Source organism: Herpailurus yagouaroundi, unplaced genomic scaffold (assembly GCF_014898765.1).
Source record: "Herpailurus yagouaroundi ecotype Mexico unplaced genomic scaffold, PumYag 185, whole genome shotgun sequence".
Lineage (NCBI taxonomy): Eukaryota > Metazoa > Chordata > Mammalia > Carnivora > Felidae > Herpailurus > Herpailurus yagouaroundi.
The window spans coordinates 5451649-5473661 of NW_024412416.1; the positions used below are offsets into that span (position 1 = coordinate 5451649).

The 22013-nt window shown below is 62.1% G+C and overlaps 2 protein-coding genes and 1 long non-coding RNA gene across 4 annotated transcripts; 2 read left to right on the forward strand and 1 right to left on the reverse strand.

Moving 5' to 3' along the window:
- The first annotated feature begins 31 nt into the window (after window positions 1-31).
- On the forward strand, window positions 32-9689 carry FURIN (furin, paired basic amino acid cleaving enzyme). Its single transcript, XM_040493593.1, has 15 exons — window positions 32-1997; window positions 2387-2485; window positions 2601-2696; window positions 3047-3175; window positions 3285-3361; window positions 3633-3721; window positions 4238-4410; window positions 5100-5312; window positions 5713-5813; window positions 5934-6037; window positions 6126-6243; window positions 6326-6505; window positions 6938-7062; window positions 7183-7293; window positions 7514-9689. The coding sequence occupies exons 1-15, from the start codon at window positions 1821-1823 to the stop codon at window positions 8101-8103; spliced, it is 2382 nt and encodes a 793-aa protein (XP_040349527.1). The 5' UTR covers window positions 32-1820; the 3' UTR covers window positions 8104-9689.
- On the reverse strand, window positions 9559-11251 carry LOC121042359 (uncharacterized). The gene is made up of 2 exons (XR_005796140.1): window positions 11147-11251; window positions 9559-9741 (listed from the first exon to the last, which is right to left on the reverse strand). It is a non-coding gene; the product is annotated as an uncharacterized LOC121042359 (long non-coding RNA).
- Window positions 10420-21117, forward strand: FES (FES proto-oncogene, tyrosine kinase). 2 transcript variants are annotated; one of them, XM_040493591.1, is made up of 19 exons: window positions 10421-10694; window positions 11181-11396; window positions 11590-11763; window positions 13165-13261; window positions 13390-13573; window positions 14982-15119; window positions 15194-15313; window positions 15467-15589; window positions 15703-15889; window positions 16011-16094; window positions 16876-17085; window positions 17351-17473; window positions 17840-17893; window positions 18572-18690; window positions 19014-19108; window positions 19191-19314; window positions 19536-19693; window positions 19793-19915; window positions 20759-21117. In XM_040493591.1, the coding sequence occupies exons 2-19, from the start codon at window positions 11190-11192 to the stop codon at window positions 20899-20901; spliced, it is 2463 nt and encodes an 820-aa protein (XP_040349525.1). In that variant the 5' UTR covers window positions 10421-10694; window positions 11181-11189; the 3' UTR covers window positions 20902-21117. The 2 variants fall into 2 exon arrangements, with proteins under 2 accessions (XP_040349526.1, XP_040349525.1); XM_040493592.1 differs by lacking the exon at window positions 17351-17473 and having other exon boundaries at window positions 10420-10694.
- Window positions 21118-22013: the final 896 nt, after the last annotated feature.

Here is a 22013-nt window from a genome sequence, read left to right on the forward strand (position 1 = left end):
CCCCCCCCCCCATCCTCTGTTAAACGAGGGGCTTGGGATCCCTTCACATGCTGGGGCCTATGTTGGGCCACCCCACCATTGCTAAGACTGGCTTTGTGGAACTTGGAACTCCAAGGCATCGTGGGTCTGTGGCTTCCAGGCCTGTCCTGGAGCCCCATGGACTCTGCCCGGGTTGAGGAGGGGCTGCATTGTGAGTGCCCCCTGCCATCAGCTGTCAGGTTATTTTTGTGTAAACTGAAAATACCCTGGGAATTGTGTGTTGAGTCCCTCCCAGCCTGCAGGGTGGGACTGCAGGGGGACCAGCCAGGGAGGCCAGTTGTGGCTGAGGGTAGCCAGCCCCTGGAGAACTGAGGCTTCCAGGTGGTGAGGGTGGTGAGCGAGCCTGCCCCGCTCCCCACGGCCTGGGGGAGCTGTGGGGAGCTTCCCTTTTGCCGCCTGGCAAGAGTGGCCTCCTTTGGGGCTGGGAGTGGTGGGGGCATCCGGGACCCTGTGGGCAGGCTCTCTGCTCTCTGAGCTTGGCGCTGAGACAGGATACCCCCAGCAGCCCTGCTGGGGCCTCCCCCAGCTTCTCCCCACCCCGGGGGCTTGGCTTCTGGCTAGTCAGGGGCCCTATGTGGGGACAGTTATGTGGCCCCGGGCAGAGAGGTCCCGCTGTCTGTTTGCTGAAGGAGGAAAAACAACACGCAGACTATTGATTCAGCCTCACCTTGGCGCTCCTGGCTCAGCAGCCAGTGTTTGCCCTGGCTGCCTGGGCTCGGATTACGCAAGGCTGGTGGGCGTGGAGTTCGAGGGGGCTGCTGGGGGGCCTCTGCGCCCAGGCCTGGGCAGGGCTGGGCGGCCCCAGCGTTCCCCAGGAAACAGCCTGAAAGGAGTCTGGGTCCCCGGTTTTGCTGATGGCCACCAGTCTGGAGTCTGTCCGTGGAGGGAGGTGAAGCCCCTGGGATCCCCTGTGCTCAGCCCCCAAAGCCCCATCCCTCCTATGGTCACCCACTGTTTCTTCCCAGGGGCTGTGGGGCTTTGCAGGTAATTCTTTGTGGCTGGGTCTGCTTTGCTGAACCAAGAAACCCTGGTGAGCCGGGTAGACACCCCCGCCCCATTCAAAAAGTTTGAAAAGCCAACATTTTATTTCTTTGTACAACGTACCTAGGTAATTTGGAAAATCTACAATGATACAAAGAAGAAAATAACAATTATTTGTAACCGTCACCATCTTGAGAGAATCATTGTTAACGTTTTTGCATGCAGCCCTTCCAGATTTTGTTTTGTGGTTCTATATAAATATACGCGTATAAATAGTTATTTAAAAACAAAACGGGGTCATGTGTGCGTACTGCTTCATAACCCATCCTTTTCGCTTTGATTGTGGTGAACATTTATTCAGTTGTTGTTTCTGATTCTGAGTGACTCAAGCTTGATACACTTCATCCCACTTCCATGTTCTTGTGTGGAGAGAGGCTGAGGAGGTGTGTGTGTGTGTGTGTGTATGGGGGGCCCGTCTGGCTGGCTGGCTCACCGACCTTGGGGGACTGGATTTTCACCCCTCTCCCCTGGGCCCCTTTTCAAGCCTAGATTGTGCCATGGGGTGGGAAGGCAGCTTTAGCACATGGCTGGGGAGGCACTGACGGTCTTCCCCTCTTCCTCCCTTGTCCCCCCTCAGGGCCGGCAGCCCTCCTCCCCTGCCCACAGCCCTGCCCTGCTCGGCCCCATGCCCCCGCCAGTCAGCCCCGGGCCACAGGCAGCAAGCAGGCACGCGGGAGCCGAGGCCCTGTGACCAGGCCAAGGAGACGGGGGCTCCGGGGTCCCGGCCACCTGTCCCCCCCATGGAGCTGAGGCCCTGGTTGCTATGGGTGGTAGCAGCGGCGGGAGCCTTGGTCCTGCTGGCGGCCGATGCCTGCGGCCAGAAGGTCTACACCAACACCTGGGCTGTGCACATTCCCGGAGGCCCAGCCGTGGCTGACAGCCTGGCACGAAAGCATGGCTTCCTCAACTTGGGCCAGGTAGGCGCCCTCACTGCCCGCTGGCCTGGGCATACGACACTGCCGGGCGTGGGGTCAGTGAGGGCAGGGGTTCAGGCACCGGGACCAGGAACTGTGGGGCTTACCTGGGTAGCAGGCGTGTTCTGGGTGGCGAGGGGGATGGGAGCGGTGGCTCGTCCTGCCCTTGGGCTTCCGACATAGGTTGTTTGGAGAGCCGGGGTATCCCAGGGAGATAGAGTCCTTCTCTGTTCCTTGCACCTCCTTGCCGGGTCCTGGGCAGGCAGCAGATGCCCTACCAGCCCCTGCCGCCGTGAGCCTCCCGTGAGCAGCCGGTCGTCCACCCCCATCCGCTCCCTCCCCGGGGGACTGACAGATGGAAAGCCCAGCTCAGTCTCCCTGCTCTGTTGCAGATCTTCGGCGACTATTACCACTTCTGGCATCGAGCGGTGACAAAGCGGTCCCTGTCGCCTCACCGCCCGCGGCACAGCCGGCTGCAGAGGGAGCCTCAAGTGAGTGCGGCCCCAGCCCTGCCTGCCTGCCACCCTTCCCTTCCTGCTCTCTGGAGCCGCTCCAGTCCTCCGCCCACACCATCCCTCCCTCCCTCCCTCCCTCCCTCCCTCACAGGTACAGTGGCTGGAGCAGCAGGTGGCAAAGCGAAGGACCAAACGGGATGTGTACCAGGAGCCCACGGACCCCAAGTTTCCCCAGCAGTGGTACCTGGTACATTGCCTCCTCGGGGCCTGGGTCCTCCTCTCCCCACTGCATCCATCCAGCCCCCGAAGGGTCTCCTGGGAGGGCAAGGCTGACTTTGAAGCCTCCCCTCATTCTTCCTCCTCCTCTCTACGGAGCACTGTCTCCCTAGCGCTTCCTGCTGAGCCTGGAGGTTGCCCTTCCAGAGTTTTTTACGCTCCCATGGAGCCCAGACAGCCAGTGGCAGTGTTTCAGGAGCAGGGGGCGGGTGGAGAAAGAGGTTTTGGGGGTGGTGAAGGGATTCTTCGGGGTACCCCTAAGCTCACAGGGCCAGCCGCATCTTCTAAGTGCCGGGGTGACGGGGGTGGGTGTCCCTGCAGTCTGGCGTCACCCAGCGGGACCTGAACGTGAAGGAGGCCTGGGCTCAGGGCTACACGGGGCACGGCATTGTGGTCTCCATCCTGGACGATGGCATCGAGAAGAACCACCCAGACTTGGCAGGCAATTATGTGAGGAGGTGGGGGGGGAGGCAGTGACCCCTGTTGAGGGGTGTCTTGGGGCTGTCCCGCTGTGCCAGTGCGGTCAGACCGTTCCTGACGACGGCCATGTCGTCTCCAGGATCCCGGGGCCAGCTTCGATGTCAATGACCAGGACCCTGACCCCCAGCCTCGGTACACACAGATGAATGACAACCGGTAAGAAACGGCAGGTCCCTGGCCTCCGCCTCAGTTCTCCTCTCTGGCACTGAGGAGGCAGGGCCGGGCCTGGGTTAAGACACCCCCTCCGAAGAGGCTGAAGTTTCTGTTTTGCTCAAAGCCGAGGTGGCCACAGAGTGGAGAATGTGGGAGGGGACCGTGCACACAGGCAGGACGGCGCTCTTGGCCGGAGGGGTGGGCCGACCCGTCCCGTTCCTGAGGCCTCACCTGCTCTGTCCACCGCTAACATCCTGCTCTTGGCCCCTGACAGGCACGGCACACGGTGTGCGGGCGAGGTAGCCGCGGTAGCCAACAACGGCGTCTGTGGCGTAGGCGTGGCCTACAACGCCCGCATTGGAGGTGGGTGTGGGCCTTGGCCACCCTGTCCTTTGGGAGGGCCCTTCGGGTGGGACTTTCTCCACCCACTTCCCATCTGACCAGTGCCCGTCGCCTTCTGGCTGTGGATCCTTTCGGCCACGTGGCTGTTCCTTAGAGGGTTCTCGACAGCTCAGAGAGCCGAGCCTTGGGACAGGATGAATGTTTCTCGGCCGGGGCCTCCCTAAATCCTCTCCACCCCCTCTGAGTCCTTACATGGCAGGCCTTGGTCACCACACTCCTCCGGGAACCCAGAGGCTCGTTTTAAGCCAGGGTGTGTGGTCGAGGGCAGGGTGCACTCTTTTTGTTTTTTTCCCTTCCGGGTCTCATCTAGGAGAGGCAGAGAGGCAGGTCAGGGGGTTAGGGGCTTGGGGTTTCCCAGCACCAGCCTCTGCCCTCCCCCTGCCCGTCCTGTGGGTACAGGGCTGGGGGTGCTCCAGGGGGTGCCCCTGGCAGCTAGACCCACGCAGCATCCCTCTCCCCACCCCCCTCTGCGGCCAGGGGTGCGCATGCTGGATGGCGAGGTGACGGACGCGGTGGAGGCGCGTTCGCTGGGCCTGAACCCCAACCACATCCACATCTACAGTGCCAGCTGGGGCCCCGAGGACGATGGCAAAACCGTGGATGGGCCTGCCCGCCTGGCTGAGGAGGCCTTCTTCCGGGGGGTCAGCCAGGTGAGGTGGGGAGGCCAGGCCCAGCCTCTCGGGGGCAAGCCGGGCGCTGTCTTTTCCATAGCTTTCTTCCTGTGGTTTTTGGTTCCTGTTTGTTTATTCTTGTGTCAAATTGTCATTTTTTAAAAAGTGCTTTTTAACGTTCATTTATTTTTGAGAAAGAGAGGGAGAAAACGCATGAGCAGGGGAGGGGCAGAGAGAGGGGGCGGGAAGACACAGAATCCGAAGCAGGATCCAGGCTCTGAGCAGTCAGCACAGAGCCCGATGTGGGGCTCAAACCCACGAAACATGAGATCGTGACCTGAGCTGAAGATGGACGGTTAACTGACTGAGCCACCCAGGCACCCCCAATTTTAATCTTATACAAAGCGTATTTATTACAACGGTGAAGGACTAGAAGGGCAGAAAAGGGGAAAATGAGTAAAGATGACCCATCGCTGCAGCCTCTGGAATCACCGCTCCGGGCACTTTGAGTCGTAACCTGGGTCTGTTTTTCTGCACACAGGCGACATACTTGTATATGTATCTGATCCGCCAGGGATCTCCCAGGCTGCGGGACGGTGTTGGGCGTGTGCAGAGACAGGCCCTTGAGAATGAAGCCCCAGCCTCCCCAGTCTCTGGCAGCACCTTCCCACCAGGCCTCCCTCCCCCAGGGCCTGTCTCCGAGTGACCCTGGCCCGCTCTGTTCACAGGGCCGTGGGGGTCTGGGCTCCATCTTTGTCTGGGCCTCAGGGAACGGGGGCCGGGAGCATGACAGCTGCAACTGTGACGGCTACACCAACAGCATCTACACGCTGTCCATCAGCAGCGCCACGCAGCTCGGCAACGTGCCCTGGTACAGCGAGGCCTGCTCGTCCACGCTGGCCACCACCTACAGCAGCGGCAACCAGAACGAGAAGCAGATCGTGAGTCTCGCCCTGGGTGGGGACCCTGGGAAAATGCGTGCCTGCTCTGCCCCGGGGCCCGGTTTCCGGAACTTGTGCGGCTGGGTGATTGTGGCGGGGGTATCATGGAACGGGAGCTGGCGGGCTCTCTGAGACTGGGCCATGGGGCTGTCTGAAGCCCCTGAGAAGTGTAGCCTCTCCCCAAAGGTATGTGTTGCTCTTACTGGTCCCCAACCTCCAGCTCCACCCCTTGTTCCTTGGGAAAACGAGGCCCGGAAAGGGCCGGGCATTGGCCTGTTCACAGCAAGTTAGCAAGGCAGCAGCTGGGACCGTGTGTTAGTTCCCAGGGCCTGTGGGCAGAGGGAGGGCAGGCAGATGGCCCCTCTTAGTCCCTCTACCCATCACATTGTCCTCCTGGTAGGTGACCACGGACTTGCGGCAAAAGTGCACGGAGTCTCACACGGGCACCTCGGCCTCTGCCCCCTTGGCAGCCGGCATCATCGCCCTCACCCTGGAAGCCAAGTAAGTGGGTCGGGCCGAGGAGCAACCCTGTCCCCACCAGCGCCCCCTGCAGGGCAGCCCTTGGTCTGCAACTTCTCTCTGAAGAGGCTGAGCCCTGGCCTGTCCCTCCCGCCTTTGCAGTAAGAACCTCACCTGGCGGGACATGCAGCACCTGGTGGTACAGACCTCGAAGCCAGCCCACCTCAATGCTAACGATTGGGCCACCAACGGCGTGGGCCGGAAAGGTGAGGACAGGGTGGCCCAGTGCTCCAGACTGGGGGAAGGTCGGGGGAGCGCCGCCTCCCAGCTGACCCCACCTTCCCTGCCCCGCAGTGAGCCATTCGTACGGCTACGGGCTGCTGGACGCAGGTGCCATGGTGACCCTGGCCCAGAACTGGACGACCGTGGCCCCCCAGAGGAAGTGCATCATCGACATCCTCACTGAACCCAAGTGAGGGTTGGATCCTGGCTGGGAGGGGTGGGTGGGGCCCAGGGGTCACAGGGGGTGCAGACCCTCCCTGCTCTCTGCACAGGGACATCGGGAAGCGGCTGGAGGTGCGGAAGATGGTGACCGCCTGCCTGGGGGAGCCTAGCCATATCACGCGGCTGGAGCACGCACAGGCCCGCCTCACCCTGTCCTACAATCGCCGCGGTGACCTGGCCATCCACCTGGTCAGCCCCATGGGCACCCGCTCCACCCTGCTGGCTGCCAGGTGCTTGCTCCCTCCCCTGCCCAGCTTGTCCTTTCTCTCACACTCACATGCGTTCCTTCACGCGTTCACACCCTTCCTGACTTGTCACACAGTCTTAGTGGCCACCACGTTCTCAGTGGGGGCGCTGTTGGCATTTTAGGAGGCCCGGTTTTGTCCTATGGGGCTGTCCCCACATTGCAGGAATCCCTGGCTTCTACCCAGTCCGTGCCGGGAGTGTGCCTTCCCACGTGTAGCAAGCACCCTTGCACGTTTCCAGAATCTTCTGGTGGAGGGCATCTGGCCCACTGAGAAACAGCCCCTACGGCCCCTACAGGCATTTCCAGCCCCGTGGGGTCCGCGTGTCGTGTACGGGCCATGTGTTGTGAGTTTGGCGCCCCCTGGCTGGGTCTCCCCGGGGCCTCTGAGACAGCCGTGGGCACCCTTCTCCCCCAGGCCACACGACTACTCCGCAGATGGGTTTAATGACTGGGCCTTCATGACAACCCACTCCTGGGATGAGGACCCCTCCGGCGAGTGGGTCCTGGAGATTGAAAACACTAGCGAAGCCAACAACTACGGTATTGGGGACATTGGAGGGCTCAGGGGAGGGGGACGAGGAGGAGAGCTGGTGGGCTCTGGGATTCCAGGTGCCGTGCTGGTGCCCCCTAACTCTTGCCTCCCCGCCAACCCTGGACTAGGGACACTGACCAAGTTCACCCTCGTGCTATACGGCACGGCCCCTGAGGGGCTGCACGCGCCTCCCGAAAGCAGCGGCTGCAAGACCCTCACGTCCAGCCAGGCCTGTGTGGGTCAGTAGTGGATGCCGTCGGGGTTTGGGGGCCTGGGGCTTGGGGGGGGGGGGGGCCAGAGGGTACCTGTCCTGAAGCCCAGCGCCAGGAGGAAAGGGGGTTTGGAGATACCCGGGCATGAGTATGGTTCCAGGGCTGGAAGCTCCCGGGGGCCCACGGTGACTGCTCGGGGCAGCCGTGTCTGCTTAGCTGACGCCCCCCTTCCGCCCCCTGCCGGCAGTGTGTGAGGAAGGCTTCTCCCTGCACCAGAAGAGCTGTGTCCAGCACTGCCCGCCAGGCTTCACCCCCCAAGTCCTCGATACACACTATAGCACCGAGAACGACGTGGAGATCATCCGGGCCAGCGTCTGCGCCCCCTGCCACGCCTCGTGTGCCACCTGCCAGGGGCTGGCCCCCACGGACTGCCTCAGCTGCCCCAGCCACGCCTCCCTGGACCCCGTGGAGCAGACCTGCTCCCGGCAGAGCCAGAGCAGCCGCGAGTCACCGGAGCAGCAGCCGCCCCGGCCACCCCCGGAGGTGGAGGCCGAGCCCCGAGCCAGGGCAGAGCTGCTGCCCTCACACCTGCCCGAGGTGGTGGCCGGCCTCAGCTGCGCCTTCATCGTGCTGGTCTTCGTCACCGTCTTCCTGGTCCTGCAGCTGCGCTCGGGCTTCAGCTTCCGGGGGGTGAAGGTGTACACCATGGACCGTGGCCTCATCTCCTACAAGGGGCTGCCCCCCGAAGCCTGGCAGGAAGAGGGCCCGTCGGACTCGGAAGAGGACGAGGGTCGGGGCGAGAGGACCGCCTTTATCAAAGACCAGAGCGCCCTTTGACGAGCGCCCACTGCCTGCCCCTTCAAGCCCATCCCCTCCTTGGGCACTTTTTAATTCACCAAAGTATTTTTTTATCGTGGGACTGGGTTTGGACCCCAGCTGGGAGGCAGGAGGGGCAGAGACTGCTTCCCGCCCTACCTTCGGGCCACCTGGCTGCCTGAGGTGGGGCCCCAGGACCAGCTGGGAGGCAGGGGAGGGCCTCACCCCACCTCCAGCACCTCTTCCGTGTGGAGGAAGGAGTGGAACGTTTAGGGCAGCTTTCCAAGGTCCAGGCCCCAGTCGGGAGTCCCTGCGGAGCGAAGCGGGTCAGCCCGTTCGGGCTTCCTGACCCGGGCTGCAGCTCTCATCCCTTCCCTGTTCCTCTAAAGCAATAATGGTCCCCATCCAGGCAGCAGGGAGGCTGGCCTAGGGGGTATTTGAAGGAGGAGGCCACCTCTCCAAGGGCTTTTGTATCCCCGACCCTGTCCCCCACGTCTGGTGAGCCTCTTGAGGAAGCGGTGATCAAAGGAAGGGACCAAGGAAGGCAGGTGCTTCCAGGGCGAGCATGCGTGCACGAGAGGTTGTGTCCCTGTGCCCACCTCCACCACAGCTGGCTGCCCACCGAGCGTGGCTGGCCCGACCAGGCCCCCGAGCCAGCATCCTGACCACCCTACCTTCTCGGGGCCCCCTCCCCTCCCGCCAGGGCCCAAGTCCCTGTTTTCTGAGCCCGGGGGGCTGCCTGGGCTGTTGGCACTCACAGTCCCGGAGCCCCTGGGTGGGTGGTGGTCGGGGGACGGTGGCCCAGCCGGCCTCTCCCGCCTCCCACCCAATGCTGCTTTCCCCTGTGGGGATCTCAGGGGCTGTTTGAGGATATATTTTCACTTTGTGATTATTTCACTTTAGATGCTGATTTTTTTTTTTTTTTTTTTTTTTTGTATTTTTAACGGGGGTAGCAGCTGGACCACCCACCTTCCCACACCCACTGTCCACTCTGCTGTTCCCCCGGCTACCCTGGCCCCAAGGTGTGGGGGGCTGCAGCATGTTGCTGAGGAGTGAGGAGTAGTCAAGCCCCCAAGTTCTGAAGAGGCAGGTGGACAAGCCAGGTGGGCCCTAGGAAAGGGGGTCATGGTGGGAGGAGCAGGCTGTCATCCGTGTTTCAGGTGGGGCTCATTGTGCCAAGGGCTCATGGGTCACTGGTTCTCCAAGTGCCAGGGGTGGGCAGGCGGTGGCACTGAGCCCCCTCCAACACTGTGCCCTTGTGGAGAAAGCACTGACCTGTTCTGCCCCCTTAAGTCCCCCTCTTCTGACGTGCCTTTTGCACCCCTCCCATTAGGACAATCAGTCCCCTCCCATCTGGGAGCCCCCTTTTCTTTCCCTCCCCCAGCCTTTCCTGGCACCCACCCACCTGCCCAGGGGTGTCCCCTCGTCTCTCATCCCCCCACCCTTGTGGCCAGCCTGGCTAATTTTGTAAGATACTGGGTTGGTGCCCAGTGATTTTTTTTTTTTCTTGTAATTTAAACAGGCCCAGCGTTGTTGGTTCTATTTAATGGACACGAGATAATGTTAGAGGTTTTAAAGTGATTAAACGTGCAGACTATGCAAACCAGGCCCGGTCTCCAGCGTGGTGATGTTGTTCTTCCTAGGATCCTGAGACTGCATCTGGGATGGGGACGGAGAGTGGGGCCAGTTAGATGTCCCACGGGCCTCCTAGCTCTAGGGCCCCTTTTGGGCAGCAGTGGGCTGTGGAAGGAGGCAGCCCCTGGAGACCAGCCCCAGGGCATGGGGGGAGTGAGCCCTAAGAGGAAGACAAGCCAGCCCTTCCAGCCCCTGGGGGCCTGGTCTCCAGCAGGGAGGAGAGTTAATTCCCGTGTGGCCCCCTTGCTCAGGTTCTCACTTAGCTGTAGGGCGGAGGTCTCCGGTGGGGCCTGACTGAACCCAGATAGATTGCTTCTGCTGGCCCCTGTCGGGCTCAGGAAGCTCCATACCTGTCCACTCTCCAGCTCCAGTGGAGAAACCCCTGGCAACCTCCCCACCGCCCCCCCCACCCCCACCCCCGCCAAGCTCCCCTCGGGACAAGACCCCTGCCCCCCTCTCTGGGCTAGGGGAGTGGTTTCACCAGGACCTGTGCACCGAAAAGGAGGCCTCTCCTCGGGGATATTTACTTGGAAATTTTATTCAAATGGAGGCTGGCGCCTGAACTCTCCTTGGGGAATCCGATGGGGTAGGGAGGCCCGGCCCAGGCCTCCCCCTTCCCCTCTGGGCCGCCCTGGCCGCGAGCCAGGCCCCCACCGCGCACCGGCCGCTTCCCCGGGCTCCCGGGGCGCTGCCCAGGCCCCGAGGGCGCCGGCAGGAGGCTCTCCGCGGCCATTCTTCCCCGGCCCCCTCCTCCCTTCCGTTTCCGCGGCCGCAGTGGCGCGCTGGGCAGGGGGGCCGGCAGGCGTCGGGGGCGCCGGCCCTCCCGCCCGCCCCTTCCCCTCGCGGGCCCGCCCCGGCCGGCCGACTGAAACCGCGGCAGGAGGAAGCCGAATCAGGAACTGGCCGGCCAGGGTCGCCCGGGCCCGGAGTCGTCCCCCTGAGGCGTCCTCGGCAGCCCCGGAGCAGCTGCCCGCGCGGTAACTCCTGCCCTGAGGCTCGGGGGGTGTTGGGCGGGTGCCGGCGCGGGCGCGCGGTGGGGTGGTGGGGCAGGGCCCAGCCAGGGGTTCGGGGACGGGGGACGCCGGACCGGGTGGGACCTGGCGGAGGGGCAGGGGTACCGGCAGGGCTCAGACCGTGGCTGCCTGAAGCTCCCCCACCCCCACCCCTGAGGCCCCCCTCCCCCAGCTCACCGAGCCCCTGGGAAGGGCGCTGGGTAGAAGGGCCTGGGGAGGGAGGGGACCCCTGGCGCCAGGCCTTGGCCCGAGACACAGGAAGCAATGAGGGCCGGTCTCAGGCCAAGTTGCCATTTTGTACCTATGGCTGCATTTCAGCCGGAGAGCACCCCACCTCCTGCGTGTCTGCAGCTCCTCTTCCCCCAGCAGCCCCCAGCCCCTCCGCCCCACCCCTCCATCTCCAGCGGCTGCCTTACCCCGTGGTGGGCCCTCTCCTCTCTCTGTCCCCAGGACGGCACTATGGGCTTCTCTTCCGAGCTGTGCAGCCCCCAAGGCCATGGGGCAGTACAGCAGATGCAGGAGGCTGAGCTGCGGTTGCTGGAGGGCATGAGAAAGTGGATGGCCCAGCGGGTCAAGAGTGACAGGGAATACGCAGGGCTGCTGCACCACATGTCGCTGCAGGACGGCGGAGGCCGGGGCACGGGCCCCTATAGCCCCATCAGCCAGGTGGGGTTCCGTGGGCCCCTAGTTCTCCTCACCCCCTTCCTGCCTTCGACGGAGAAATCCCCACGGGTGTCCCTTATGTCTGCCCGCCACCTTCCTTTCCCCGAGCCCACTGGGGAGGGTTGGAGAATCGGGCAGGCCCAGGCTTGGGAGCCATTGTCCCCTTGCTCCCTGTCTCGCCCATCCCGTGTCCTAGTCCTGGGCCGAGATCACCAGCCAGACGGAGGGCCTGAGCCGGCTGCTGAGGCAGCACGCGGAGGATCTGAACTCGGGGCCCCTGAGTAAGCTGGGCCTGCTGATCCGGGAGCGGCAGCAGCTGCGCAAGACCTACAGCGAGCAGTGGCAGCAGCTCCAGCAGGAGCTCACCAAGGTGCGTGCGTGGCCCTGAGTGTGCACCGCCCAGAGTTTGAGGCCACAAGGGCCGGTTTTGCACACAGGACGCCCTGGATTCACTGGGGAAGTGGAAGTCCCTGACCACAGGCCTACCCCAGCTTCCGTCCCTCCTCCCTGCATTTGGGCTGGCCTGCAGCAAGGCCTCTCTGTGCATTTTCTGTTACCTGACCACATGCCCGAGCAAAGGGCCGGGAGTAAGGGTGGGCCGTCCAGCCACCACCTCCCAGGCACACGGGATCTGTGACCCACCTCTTGCCCTGCGCCGGCTGGCTCTGGGGTCTGAGAGACAGCAAGGGGAATCAGGGCTAATCTGTCTGCCCTTGGCCTAGGTGGGCTCCTCCCAAGGCACCAAAGACACCACAGGGAGCAGGGTGGCCCCCTGACACAGCGGTTAAAGACCAGGGCCGCAGAGTCGGCCTGTCAGCATTTGAACCCTGGTCTGGAGGCTCCTGGTCTGGAGGCTGTGTGATTGCAGCTATTTGTGTGGGTGCTTCAGCCTCCTGACTCAGTGTGCTGGTCAGCACTGCGGTGCCACACCCCTTCCACCTGCGCCAAACCCAGCCTTACCGTGGACCCACAGCGGCCCCTGGTGGCCAGTGTCCACCTACCGTCTCCCCAGAAGCACACTGAATTCAGTAGTCGGCACATTTGTGTAGGTACTTTTACTGGAACACAGCCGTGCCCGATTGTTTGTTTTCACATTACCTATGGCTGTTACAGGGCTCTAGTGGCAGAGCTGAGTGATTTCAACAGAGACTGCTTAAAGAAAAAGGTTCATCTGGTCTTGACCTTAAGCTGTTACAGGCGGGGAAACTAAGGTTTAGAGGAAAGGGATAGAACTTACCCAGAGGATCCCAGTGAGTACACAGGGGAGCTGGGGATAAGAACTTTGGTCTTGGCCATCCGTTGTTCCTGCCACCAGGAACGTGATTTATTGGACTCGGTGCAAAATGAAAATGAAACGCGGGGCTTCTTGTGGAAAAATTAGTAAGAATTTCGAGATAGCATCAACAGAGCATCAGACCCAGCACAGGGCCCTTCTGAGGGTGGAGTTCTGTGCCGTGACTCCTCAGGCCACACGTGCCCACAGCCGGGTCCTGCCTGCCCCCAGACACCCCTCTAGGTCAAGGAGGGACGGGTGGAATCTGCCAGGCCCACCTCTCTGCCTCCCCTAGGGGCCTGTCCTTAACCCAGGTGCTCTCATCCTAATGTCAGCGGCAGAGGCTGGGCTCCAGAAGCTTCCCGGCCCCTCCCAGAGGAAGGACTTGGATGTGCTTCCTGCCTAGACTGCAGGGCCCGTACGGGGCTTCACCTCCAGCAGGAATCTCCTGTGCCCTGGGGACCTGCCACCCCACACTGGCCTCTCCTCTCTCCCCAGACCCACAACCAGGACATCGAGAAGCTGAAGAGCCAGTACCGAGCCCTGGCACGGGACAGCGCCCAGGCCCGGCGCAAGTACCAGGAGGCCAGCAAAGGTGCGCGGCTTCCCTTCCCGGAAGAGAGGGATCCCCGAGCCAGCCATGACCTATCCACAGGTGCCCAGGGAGTGGGGCGTCCCCAGGCCTCTGGGCCGTCACCCACAACCCCTCTCCTCACCCGGCAGACAAGGACCGCGACAAGGCCAAGGACAAGTATGTGCGCAGCCTGTGGAAGCTCTTTGCTCACCACAACCGCTACGTGCTGGGCGTGCGGGCCGCGCAGCTGCACCACCACCACCACCACCAGCTCATGCTCCCCGGCCTGCTGCAGTCGCTACAGGACCTGCACCAGGAGATGGCATGCATCCTGTAAGCCCACACCCCAGCCCGCCCGCCCCCTTCACAGCCCGAAAGCCCTGCCGCCAGGCCCGGAGGCAGGGTCCAGAAACGCGTCCGGTGACAGTGGCCGCGTCGCCACGGGAGAGTGGGCCCTGGGCTGAGGTTTGGAGCCCGTCAGCTCGTATCCGGATGCCGTTATTCCAGGATCCCTTATTGCAAGGTTTGGTTAAATTTATGGAGCCCTGCTCTGGGCTCTGGGGTACAGGAGAGACCAACGGAGACCAAAAACGTCTGTCCTCTGGGATCATTCATGTTACTGGAGAGAGAAAAGAAAGTCACCACAATGGATAGTGTGTGGAGGCAATAAGTGCTATGGAGAAAAATAAAACAAGGAGAGGAACTTGGGGGGCTGGGAGGACGGACAGCTTTCAATAGAGTGCTTTGGAAAAGCCTCCGGTACTGGAGTGAACCAGGGGGATGTTTGGAGGAAGACCATTCCAGAAAGAGGGAAGAGCAGGTGCATAGGCCCTGAGGTGGGAGAGTTCCTGGAATCCAGGAACAGCAAGGAAGCCAGCGCATCCTAGGCAGAGTGAGGGGAGGGCAGAGCCGGACGCCAGCCCAGATGGGTCCAGGGGTTGGGAGGCTACTGGGTGACACGGGGTCCAGCAGACCGTTTTGAGCACTTTGGCTCTGCTGTCTTAAGGATAGGCTTTGGGGCGCCTGAACAGGGCCAGGGCGATGAGACGGAGGCTGCTGTGGTCATGTAGACCACGGACTGTGGCCGCTGGGCCAGGGCAGTAGTGATGGAAGGGAGAAGCCCTAAGTTCCCGGGTGCACCCTGAAGGTGGACTGGAAGTGAGGTGTGAGTCGAGGGTGACTGCAGGATGACTCTTGGAAGATGGAGTTTCCGCCACCTTACGTGGACAGGGAGGGGAGAAACGGGTTCAGGAGATAAGAATAGGAGTTCGTGTTTCAACTCACGGAGTTTGGGTGTCTAAGAGATGTCGAACGAGACGTTCGAGCAGGTGGATGGCTGCGTGCGGCTAGAGCCCTGGGGAGGTCCCGGAACTAGACATGGAGATGTCGGGTCAGCGGCACGTCAACGGCCTGTGCATGTGCCGGAGCCCCAGAGCCGCAGCTGTTGGGCTGGCTGCCCAGGACAGACATGATTGTGCTCGCATTCACTGAGCGCTTCGGTATACCGCCCTCTGTGCACACGCGCTCTCGTTGGGTCACAACGCCCAGCGTCCCCAGTGTCCACATCGGGAGGCGAAGATAAGAGAGACGTTGAGTAATTTGTGTGTGGTCATTTGGCTGGTAAATGATGGAGGGAGGGGTCAACCCCAGGGCTGACTACTCTAAACCCAGTGTGGCAGGTGAGCTTTCCGGCCTCACCCAGCCTGAGGCCGCACTGACCAGCGCTCCTGTTTGGGGACAGGAAGGAAATCCTGCAGGAGTACCTGGAGATCAGCAGCCTGGTGCAGGACGAGGTGGTGGCCATTCACCTGGAGATGGCTGCAGCTGTCGCCCGCATCCAGCCCGAGGCCGAGTACCAAGGCTTCCTGCGACAGTATGGGTAAGCCCCTCCTTCCTCCCGCCGGGCACCAGGGCCGCTGGCCCGTTCACTGACGGGGCACTGTCCCCCTGAAGGTCCACACCTGACGTCCCACCCTGCGTCACCTTTGATGAGTCACTTCTCGAGGAGGGAGAACCGCTGGAGCCCGGGGAGCTGCAGCTGAACGAGCTGACCGTGGAGAGCGTGCAGCACACGTGCGTGGTGGCCCGGCACCGGGCTGGGCTGGCTGGGGTGGCCAGGGGCGGACGCCGTCTCCGCGGAGCCGCAGCCAGCCTTGCTTGGCTCTGCGGGGATGCCTCCGTGGGGCATGGGGCACGGCTCTCACACGGCCCTTCCTCCGGGCACAGGCTGACCTCGGTGACGGATGAGCTGACCGTGGCCACCCAGACGGTGCTCAGCCGGCAGGAAGCGGTCGCTCAGCTGCAGCGCGAGCTCCAGAACGAGGAGCAGAACACCCACCCCCGGGAGCGGTGAGTGGGTTCGCCCACGCAGCCTCCCCACCCCCGCCTCCACCCCCCTGTCCTTGGGCTAGAGGCTGAGCCCCGCCCCCTCTCTCCCGCCTCCCACCTGGCCCCGCCCGCAGGGTGCAGCTGCTGGCCAAGAAGCAGGTGTTGCAAGAGGCGCTGCAGGCGCTGCAGGTGGCGTTGTGCAGCCAGGCCAAGCTGCAGGCCCAGCGGGAGCTGCTGCAGGCCAAGCTGGAGCAGCTGGGCCCTGGCGAGCCCCCGCCCGTCCTGCTCCTGCAGGATGACCGCCACTCCACGTCGTCCTCGGTGAGCCGCCCGCCGCCATCCGCCGCCGCCAGCCACGCCTGCCCGCCCGGGGCGCGCTCCTCATGTTTGCCCTCCCCCTCCCCAAGCCCGGCCACCCGCTGACGTCTGTCCCTGGCCCCAGGAGCAGGAGCGAGAAGGGGGAAGGACACCCACCTTGGAGATCCTTAAGAGCCACATCTCAGGAATCTTCCGCCCCAAGTTCTCGGTGAGTGGAGCCTCTGCCCCTCTCCACGGGGTGGGCTGGGCCGGGCCAGGGGTCTCAGGCATGTACTTCCTAAGCCTCTTCCACCAGGGTGTTTGGGGTTAGTCGCTGGGTTGCCCTAGACAGGAGGCTCTGCCCAGAGGAGGCTGCTTTTTTTTTTTTTCTTTTTTTAACGTTATTTGTTTTTGAGAGAAAGAGAGCGTGAGGGGGAGAGGGACAGAGAGAGAGGGAGACACAGAATCGGAAGCAGCTCCAGGCTCGGAGCCGTCAGCACAGAGCCGGCCGCGGGGCTTGAACCCACAAATGGCGAGATCATGACCTGAACTAAAGTCGGATGCTCAACCGACTGAGCCACCCAGGCGCCCCAAGAGGAGGCTGCTTTTATCGGGGAGTCCCTGTCTTCCCCGAGAATCTGGGCTGCATACGTCCCCAGATCTTGCCGGCCTGCACCTCCTTCTCCTCCACCCCCCTGTGTGCTTCAGCCTTGTCTCTCCACCCCCCCCTTCCGGCTCTCCCTGCACTGGGACAAGTTGAGCAGCTGGGGCCTGGAGGAAAAGGCAGAAGCCTGCTTTGAGATCAGCCAGAGTGGGCGTCCCCTCCCGGCTCTGCCTCCAAAGTCATTTGCTTGCTTCGGGGGCTCTAATGCCAACAGGTGGTTCATGAGGATGAGGGGCATATACGAGAGAGAGACCCCCCCAACCCCCGGCTGACCCGTCTGTCCTGGCGGCCTGCCCGGACAATCTGGCTGAGTGACCCTTCCTCGTTCCTCCCCTGCCCCTGCCAGCTCCCTCCACCCCTGCAGCTTGTACCAGAGGTGCAGAAGCCCCTGCACGAGCAGCTGTGGTACCACGGGGCCCTCCCACGGGCAGAGGTGGCTGAGCTGTTGACACACTCTGGGGACTTTCTGGTGCGCGAGAGCCAGGGCAAGCAGGAATATGTGTTGTCGGTGCTGTGGGACGGCCAGCCCCGCCACTTCATCATCCAGTCCGCTGACGTGAGTGGGGCCTGGACTCCAGCCTTCCCTGCCTCGCTACCCCTCTCCGCCGCCCCCCCCCCCCCCGCCGACCGCACCCAGTCCCTGCGAGAAGCCAGACACATAAATCCTCTAAGGAGGGGCTGCGGGCCTGTGGCGCAGCATCAGAGAGCACCTTTTCTGGCGGCCCTGCCTCCCGTCCCTCCCTCCTCTCCCAGGGCTCAGGCCCCCTCAGCAGTGGGGGCTGTTGACCCGGCCGCCCCCCCCCCCCCCCCCCGCCCCACAGAACCTCTACCGACTGGAAGGAGACGGCTTTGCGAGCATCCCCTTGCTCGTCGACCACCTGCTGCGCTCCCAGCAGCCCCTCACCAAGAAGAGCGGTATTGTCCTCAACAGGGCTGTGCCCAAGGTGAGCCTGTGCCACCAGCGTCAGAGCACGAAGGGCTCCCCGGGGTCCTGTCTGCAGACACGGTGCCAAGTGATTCCGCACTCGCCAGGGGGCCAGCCGCCCTCTAGGCTTGGAATCTCAAGGCCCCTTCCGTTCCATAGGGGACACACACAGCTGACGTTCCCCTAGTCAGGGCACCCGCCTCATCTCCCGAGTCATCTGAGTGTGATCCTAATACCACCCAGCCCCCATTTTTCAGACCAACAAACTGAGGTGCCAAGAAACGAAAGACATTGTGTTGGTAGGGGATGATGTCCGGTCCCTTGCAGGGCCCAGCACGCATTCCCCTCACTGACTTCGCCCCCCCCCAACTCCTCCCTCCCCCAGGACAAGTGGGTGCTAAACCACGAGGACCTGGTGTTGGGTGAGCAGATCGGGCGGGTGAGTTGAGTGTTCTACCAGCTTCCTGTTGTCTGGTGTCTCCCTCCTCTAGCATCGCTTTCTCCTGGACCTCGGGCCAGGTCAGCCCTAAACCCTGGCCTCAGAGAACCTTTCTGTCTTCCTGCCTCAGTCTGAGTGCCAGCTTGGACCCCTGATTCTCCACCTGGCCATCGCCACACACCGTCCCACAGGAAACAGAGGGAAAAGTACCTACCCTGGAAACTTCCCTGGGGGGTTGGGGGGGGTTCCTTCCACCAGAACCCTCCAACCCTCAACCCCTCCCACCACCCCCAGGCCCTTGTCTCTTCAGCTCGCTCTTATGTGCATGGGGAGACATACTTTGTTCATGGGGCTGTAAAATACATGCTAAGGAAAAAAGTCACTTTCTTAAAACTCAGAATGTTTTTTCAACCCAAGCGGGAAGTGATTTTTGGGTTTTCTGGGTCACTGCTAGGTGAATGTGGCGAGTCAGAGGTAACCTTCTCTGCCTGTCCCCTGTGTGCCATCTGGGTTCCCCACCCAGGCGGAGAACTCCTAGAGAGCACGACTGAGCGGTCTTGAGCATGGGGACAGCGAGTGCAGGGTGGGTGGGGACGAGGTGAGGACAGGTCCCCGGGAGTGAGGAAGAGGAAGACTGATGGTCCAGGGAAGACTGATAGGAACTCGAGACCGTTTCAGGGGAACTTTGGCGAAGTGTTCAGTGGACGCCTGAGGGCCGACAACACTCTGGTGGCCGTGAAATCTTGTCGCGAGACACTCCCACCTGACATCAAGGCCAAGTTTCTTCAGGAAGCAAAGTAGGTGGTAAAAGAACGATCCCATAATTCCGCACGCAGTGGGTTCGTCTGGGCATGGCACGGGGTAAACTTGGACTTCGATGGGAGTGTTTAATCCTCACGCCCCCATGCAGATGGGACCCCCCCCCACACACACACACACACAGTGTCCGTGACCACCCGAGGTCACATCTCCAGGTCTGCTGGCCTCAGCGGCCAAGCTCTCCAAATCCGCTGCCCTCTCCCGCCCTCGCTCAGTCTCCCTGGGGCTCGGGGGCTCCCGCGGTCGGGGAAGTGAACGTGCCAGCCCCCGAGGCGGGCTCCTAAGCGGCAGTGCCCCCCAGGATCCTGAAGCAGTACAGCCACCCCAACATCGTGCGTCTTATCGGCGTCTGCACCCAGAAGCAGCCCATCTACATCGTCATGGAGCTCGTGCAGGGTGAGCCGAGGAAGCTGGGGTGGACGCGCAAGGAAGGGGGGGCTGCCGGAGGCTCACCCACGCTTCCCCTGCCCACCGCCAGGGGGCGACTTCCTGACCTTCCTGAGGACGGAGGGAGCCCGCCTGCGGATGAAGACGCTGCTGCAGATGGTGGGCGACGCGGCCGCGGGCATGGAGTACCTGGAGAGCAAGTGCTGCATCCACCGGTGGGTGAGGGGCGCCCCCCGCCTGGCGCAGGCCGCGCTGCCTCCCTGCCGCTCCTCTCACGGCAGGCCCCTGCCCCAGGCGTGGAGTCGGCTCGTCCTCGTGGAGCAGGAGCCGCGGGGCGAGGAGCAGCTTGGTTCACGGCTGTGCCTAGAGCGGGGCCGGGCACGGGGGCAGGTGCCGCCGGGGCCCCGGCTCAGTGGCCCTGCCCTGCCTCGCCCAGGGACCTAGCTGCTCGGAACTGCCTGGTGACGGAGAAGAACGTCCTGAAGATCAGTGACTTCGGGATGTCCCGGGAGGAAGCCGATGGGATCTACGCGGCCTCAGGGGGCCTCAGACAAGTTCCGGTGAAGTGGACGGCACCCGAGGCTCTTAACTACGGTATCTGGGCCTCCGGCCGGGGGCAGGGGGCCAGGCTGGAGGGGGCCTCACTCTGGCGAGCAGACGTGGCCGGCCCACCCACGCCTCGCCTCCCCACAGGCCGCTACTCCTCTGAGAGCGACGTGTGGAGCTTCGGCATCTTGCTGTGGGAGACCTTCAGCCTGGGCGCCTCCCCCTACCCCAACCTCAGCAATCAGCAGACCCGCGAGTTTGTGGAAAAGGGTAAGACGTCCCTGCGGGATGGCAGCTCCGGAGCCACACCCTCTTCTTCTCCGGGCCGCGGCTGGGTTCCTCCAGGTCCCCGGGCCACCCACTGGGGCAGAGCGAGAATCACCCTGTGGCTGCCACGTGTGTGCGGGACCAGCACTGTCTAATTTACTCTTCATAACATGGGCGGGAGGGCTTAATGTGTCCCTCTTACAGACAAAAACACAGGCTTGCGGGGGCGCCTGGGTGGCTCAGTCAGTTAAGCACCTCTCAGTTTCGGCCCAGGTCATGATGTCATGGTTTCTTGGGTTCCAGCCCTGCGTTGGCTCTGCACTGACAGTGTGGAGCCTGCTGGGGATACTGTCTCCCTCTCTCTCTCCCCCTTCCCCACTCGCACGGTCTGTCTCTCAAAATAAATGAATAAAACTTAAAAAATAAATAAATAAGTAAAAAGAAAAAAAAAAGAAAACTGGCTTACAGAGGTCACACAACTGGCACACAGTGGGACTGAGGTTAGACCCTCTGTCCTTGGAGCCTTTGAAGAGTGGAAACTCAAGAACAGTGCATCTTTTTTTTTTTTTTATGTTTTTAATTTATTTTTGAGAGAGCATGAGTGGGGGAGGGACAGCGAGAGAGGGGGACAGAGGATCAGAACTGGGTTCTGCGCTCACAGCAGTGAGCCCCATGGGGGCTCGAACTCACGAATCATGAGATCATGATCCGAGCCAACTGAGCCTCCCGGGTGCCTCGAGAACCGTGTGTCTTAGGCCACTCCCATTGCTCAAGGTGTGTCCCCAGGGGCTGCTGGGGTCCTCACGCCTGTTCCTCGCACCCCGTGTGCTGTGCCTGTCCCCACAGGTGGCCGCCTGCCCTGCCCCGAGCTGTGCCCCGACGCTGTGTTCAGGCTCATGGAGCAGTGCTGGGCCTACGAGCCCGGGCAGCGGCCCAGCTTCAGCGCCATCTACCAGGAGCTGCAGAGCATCCGAAAGCGGCATCGGTGAGGCCGGCCCTGCTTCTCAAGCCGGCGGCCTCGACAGGCAAGATCGTACCTCCTCCCCAGTCCAGCCCACACTGCCGGATGGCTCCTCGCAGTCCTGGACCGAGCCACTGGCGTCCATGCTGCGGGCATGCATGTAGTTCGCTGGGCTGTGCAGTCCCGCTCCTGCCTGGGGCTCCCTCTCCAGATGGAAATAATAAAACCACTTGTGCCCATTGAATGCTCTCGGCATTTGCGCTCCTCTGGAGGGCAGGTCTTAGGAGTAGCTGGCCTCTGCTGTGGCCGTGGGGAAGGCGGAGGACCGGCAGGGTTGACGAGGCAGAACTGACGTGGTCTGGTCGCCACTGGATGTGAGACACGGGGAACGGGGAGAGAGATCAGGTGATGCACAGGCTTCTGGCACAGGGCAGCGTCTTGCCTGAAACAGAGTCACGGACAGAGGAGCAGAGCTGTGGAAAGAATGGGTAGTTTGGAGACGTTGCATTTGCGGGGCCTGTGGGGATGATGAAGTTTGGGGGTGATGGGGTTCATGGGGTCCGGAGCTGACGGCCAACAAGGAACTCCTGAAGATGTCTTTGGTGCAAATAGGTGATTTTATTAAAGCACAGGGACAGGACCTGTGAGCAGGAAGAGCTGCACTGGCTGGGAGGGGGTCAGGGAGAGAGTAAGTCTAAGGAATTTTGGAAGCAAGGTTTCCAGGGCCTTGAGGGGCTAGCTGTTGCTAGGGAAACGCCATTTATTATCATTTAATAAAACCTGAGTCCTGAGACCCTTCAGATGTATATTGGGGGCCTTAAGCTTGGAGTAGGATTGCCAACATATATCCTGGGGCGGTTGAGATAAAGGAAGTAGACTTAACAGGATCCTTGACTGAGGTTGAATGTTAAACTCACATTCTCTTTTGCCCCCAGCAAAGTGTCATCATGGAGACAGCTGAGCTTCTAGAGGGAGGTCACTCTGCCGGTTTCAAGGACTTGTCAATGGGCTGTAGGCAGTAAGGGAATTTCGTTTTTCATTTGCCTTAGTTTCCCACATCACCATGGCAAGCACTTAAGCCCCTTTCCTTTGGTCTTCGGTAGCTGGGAGTGTTTGAGGAATATCACCTACTCCACCCTC

Coding starts and splice junctions, on each gene's coding strand:
- FURIN (XM_040493593.1), top strand. CDS start 1,821: ATGGAGCTGAGGCCCTGGTTGCTATGGGTGGTAGCAGCGGCGGGAGCC. Junction 1,998..2,386: donor GCTTCCTCAACTTGGGCCAG/GTAGGCGCCCTC, acceptor GCTCTGTTGCAG/ATCTTCGGCGACTATTACCA. Junction 5,313..5,712: donor ACCAGAACGAGAAGCAGATC/GTGAGTCTCGCC, acceptor TCCTCCTGGTAG/GTGACCACGGACTTGCGGCA.
- FES (XM_040493591.1), top strand. CDS start 11,190: ATGGGCTTCTCTTCCGAGCTGTGCAGCCCCCAAGGCCATGGGGCAGTA. Junction 15,590..15,702: donor AACACCCACCCCCGGGAGCG/GTGAGTGGGTTC, acceptor CCCCGCCCGCAG/GGTGCAGCTGCTGGCCAAGA. Junction 16,095..16,875: donor TCTTCCGCCCCAAGTTCTCG/GTGAGTGGAGCC, acceptor TGCCCCTGCCAG/CTCCCTCCACCCCTGCAGCT.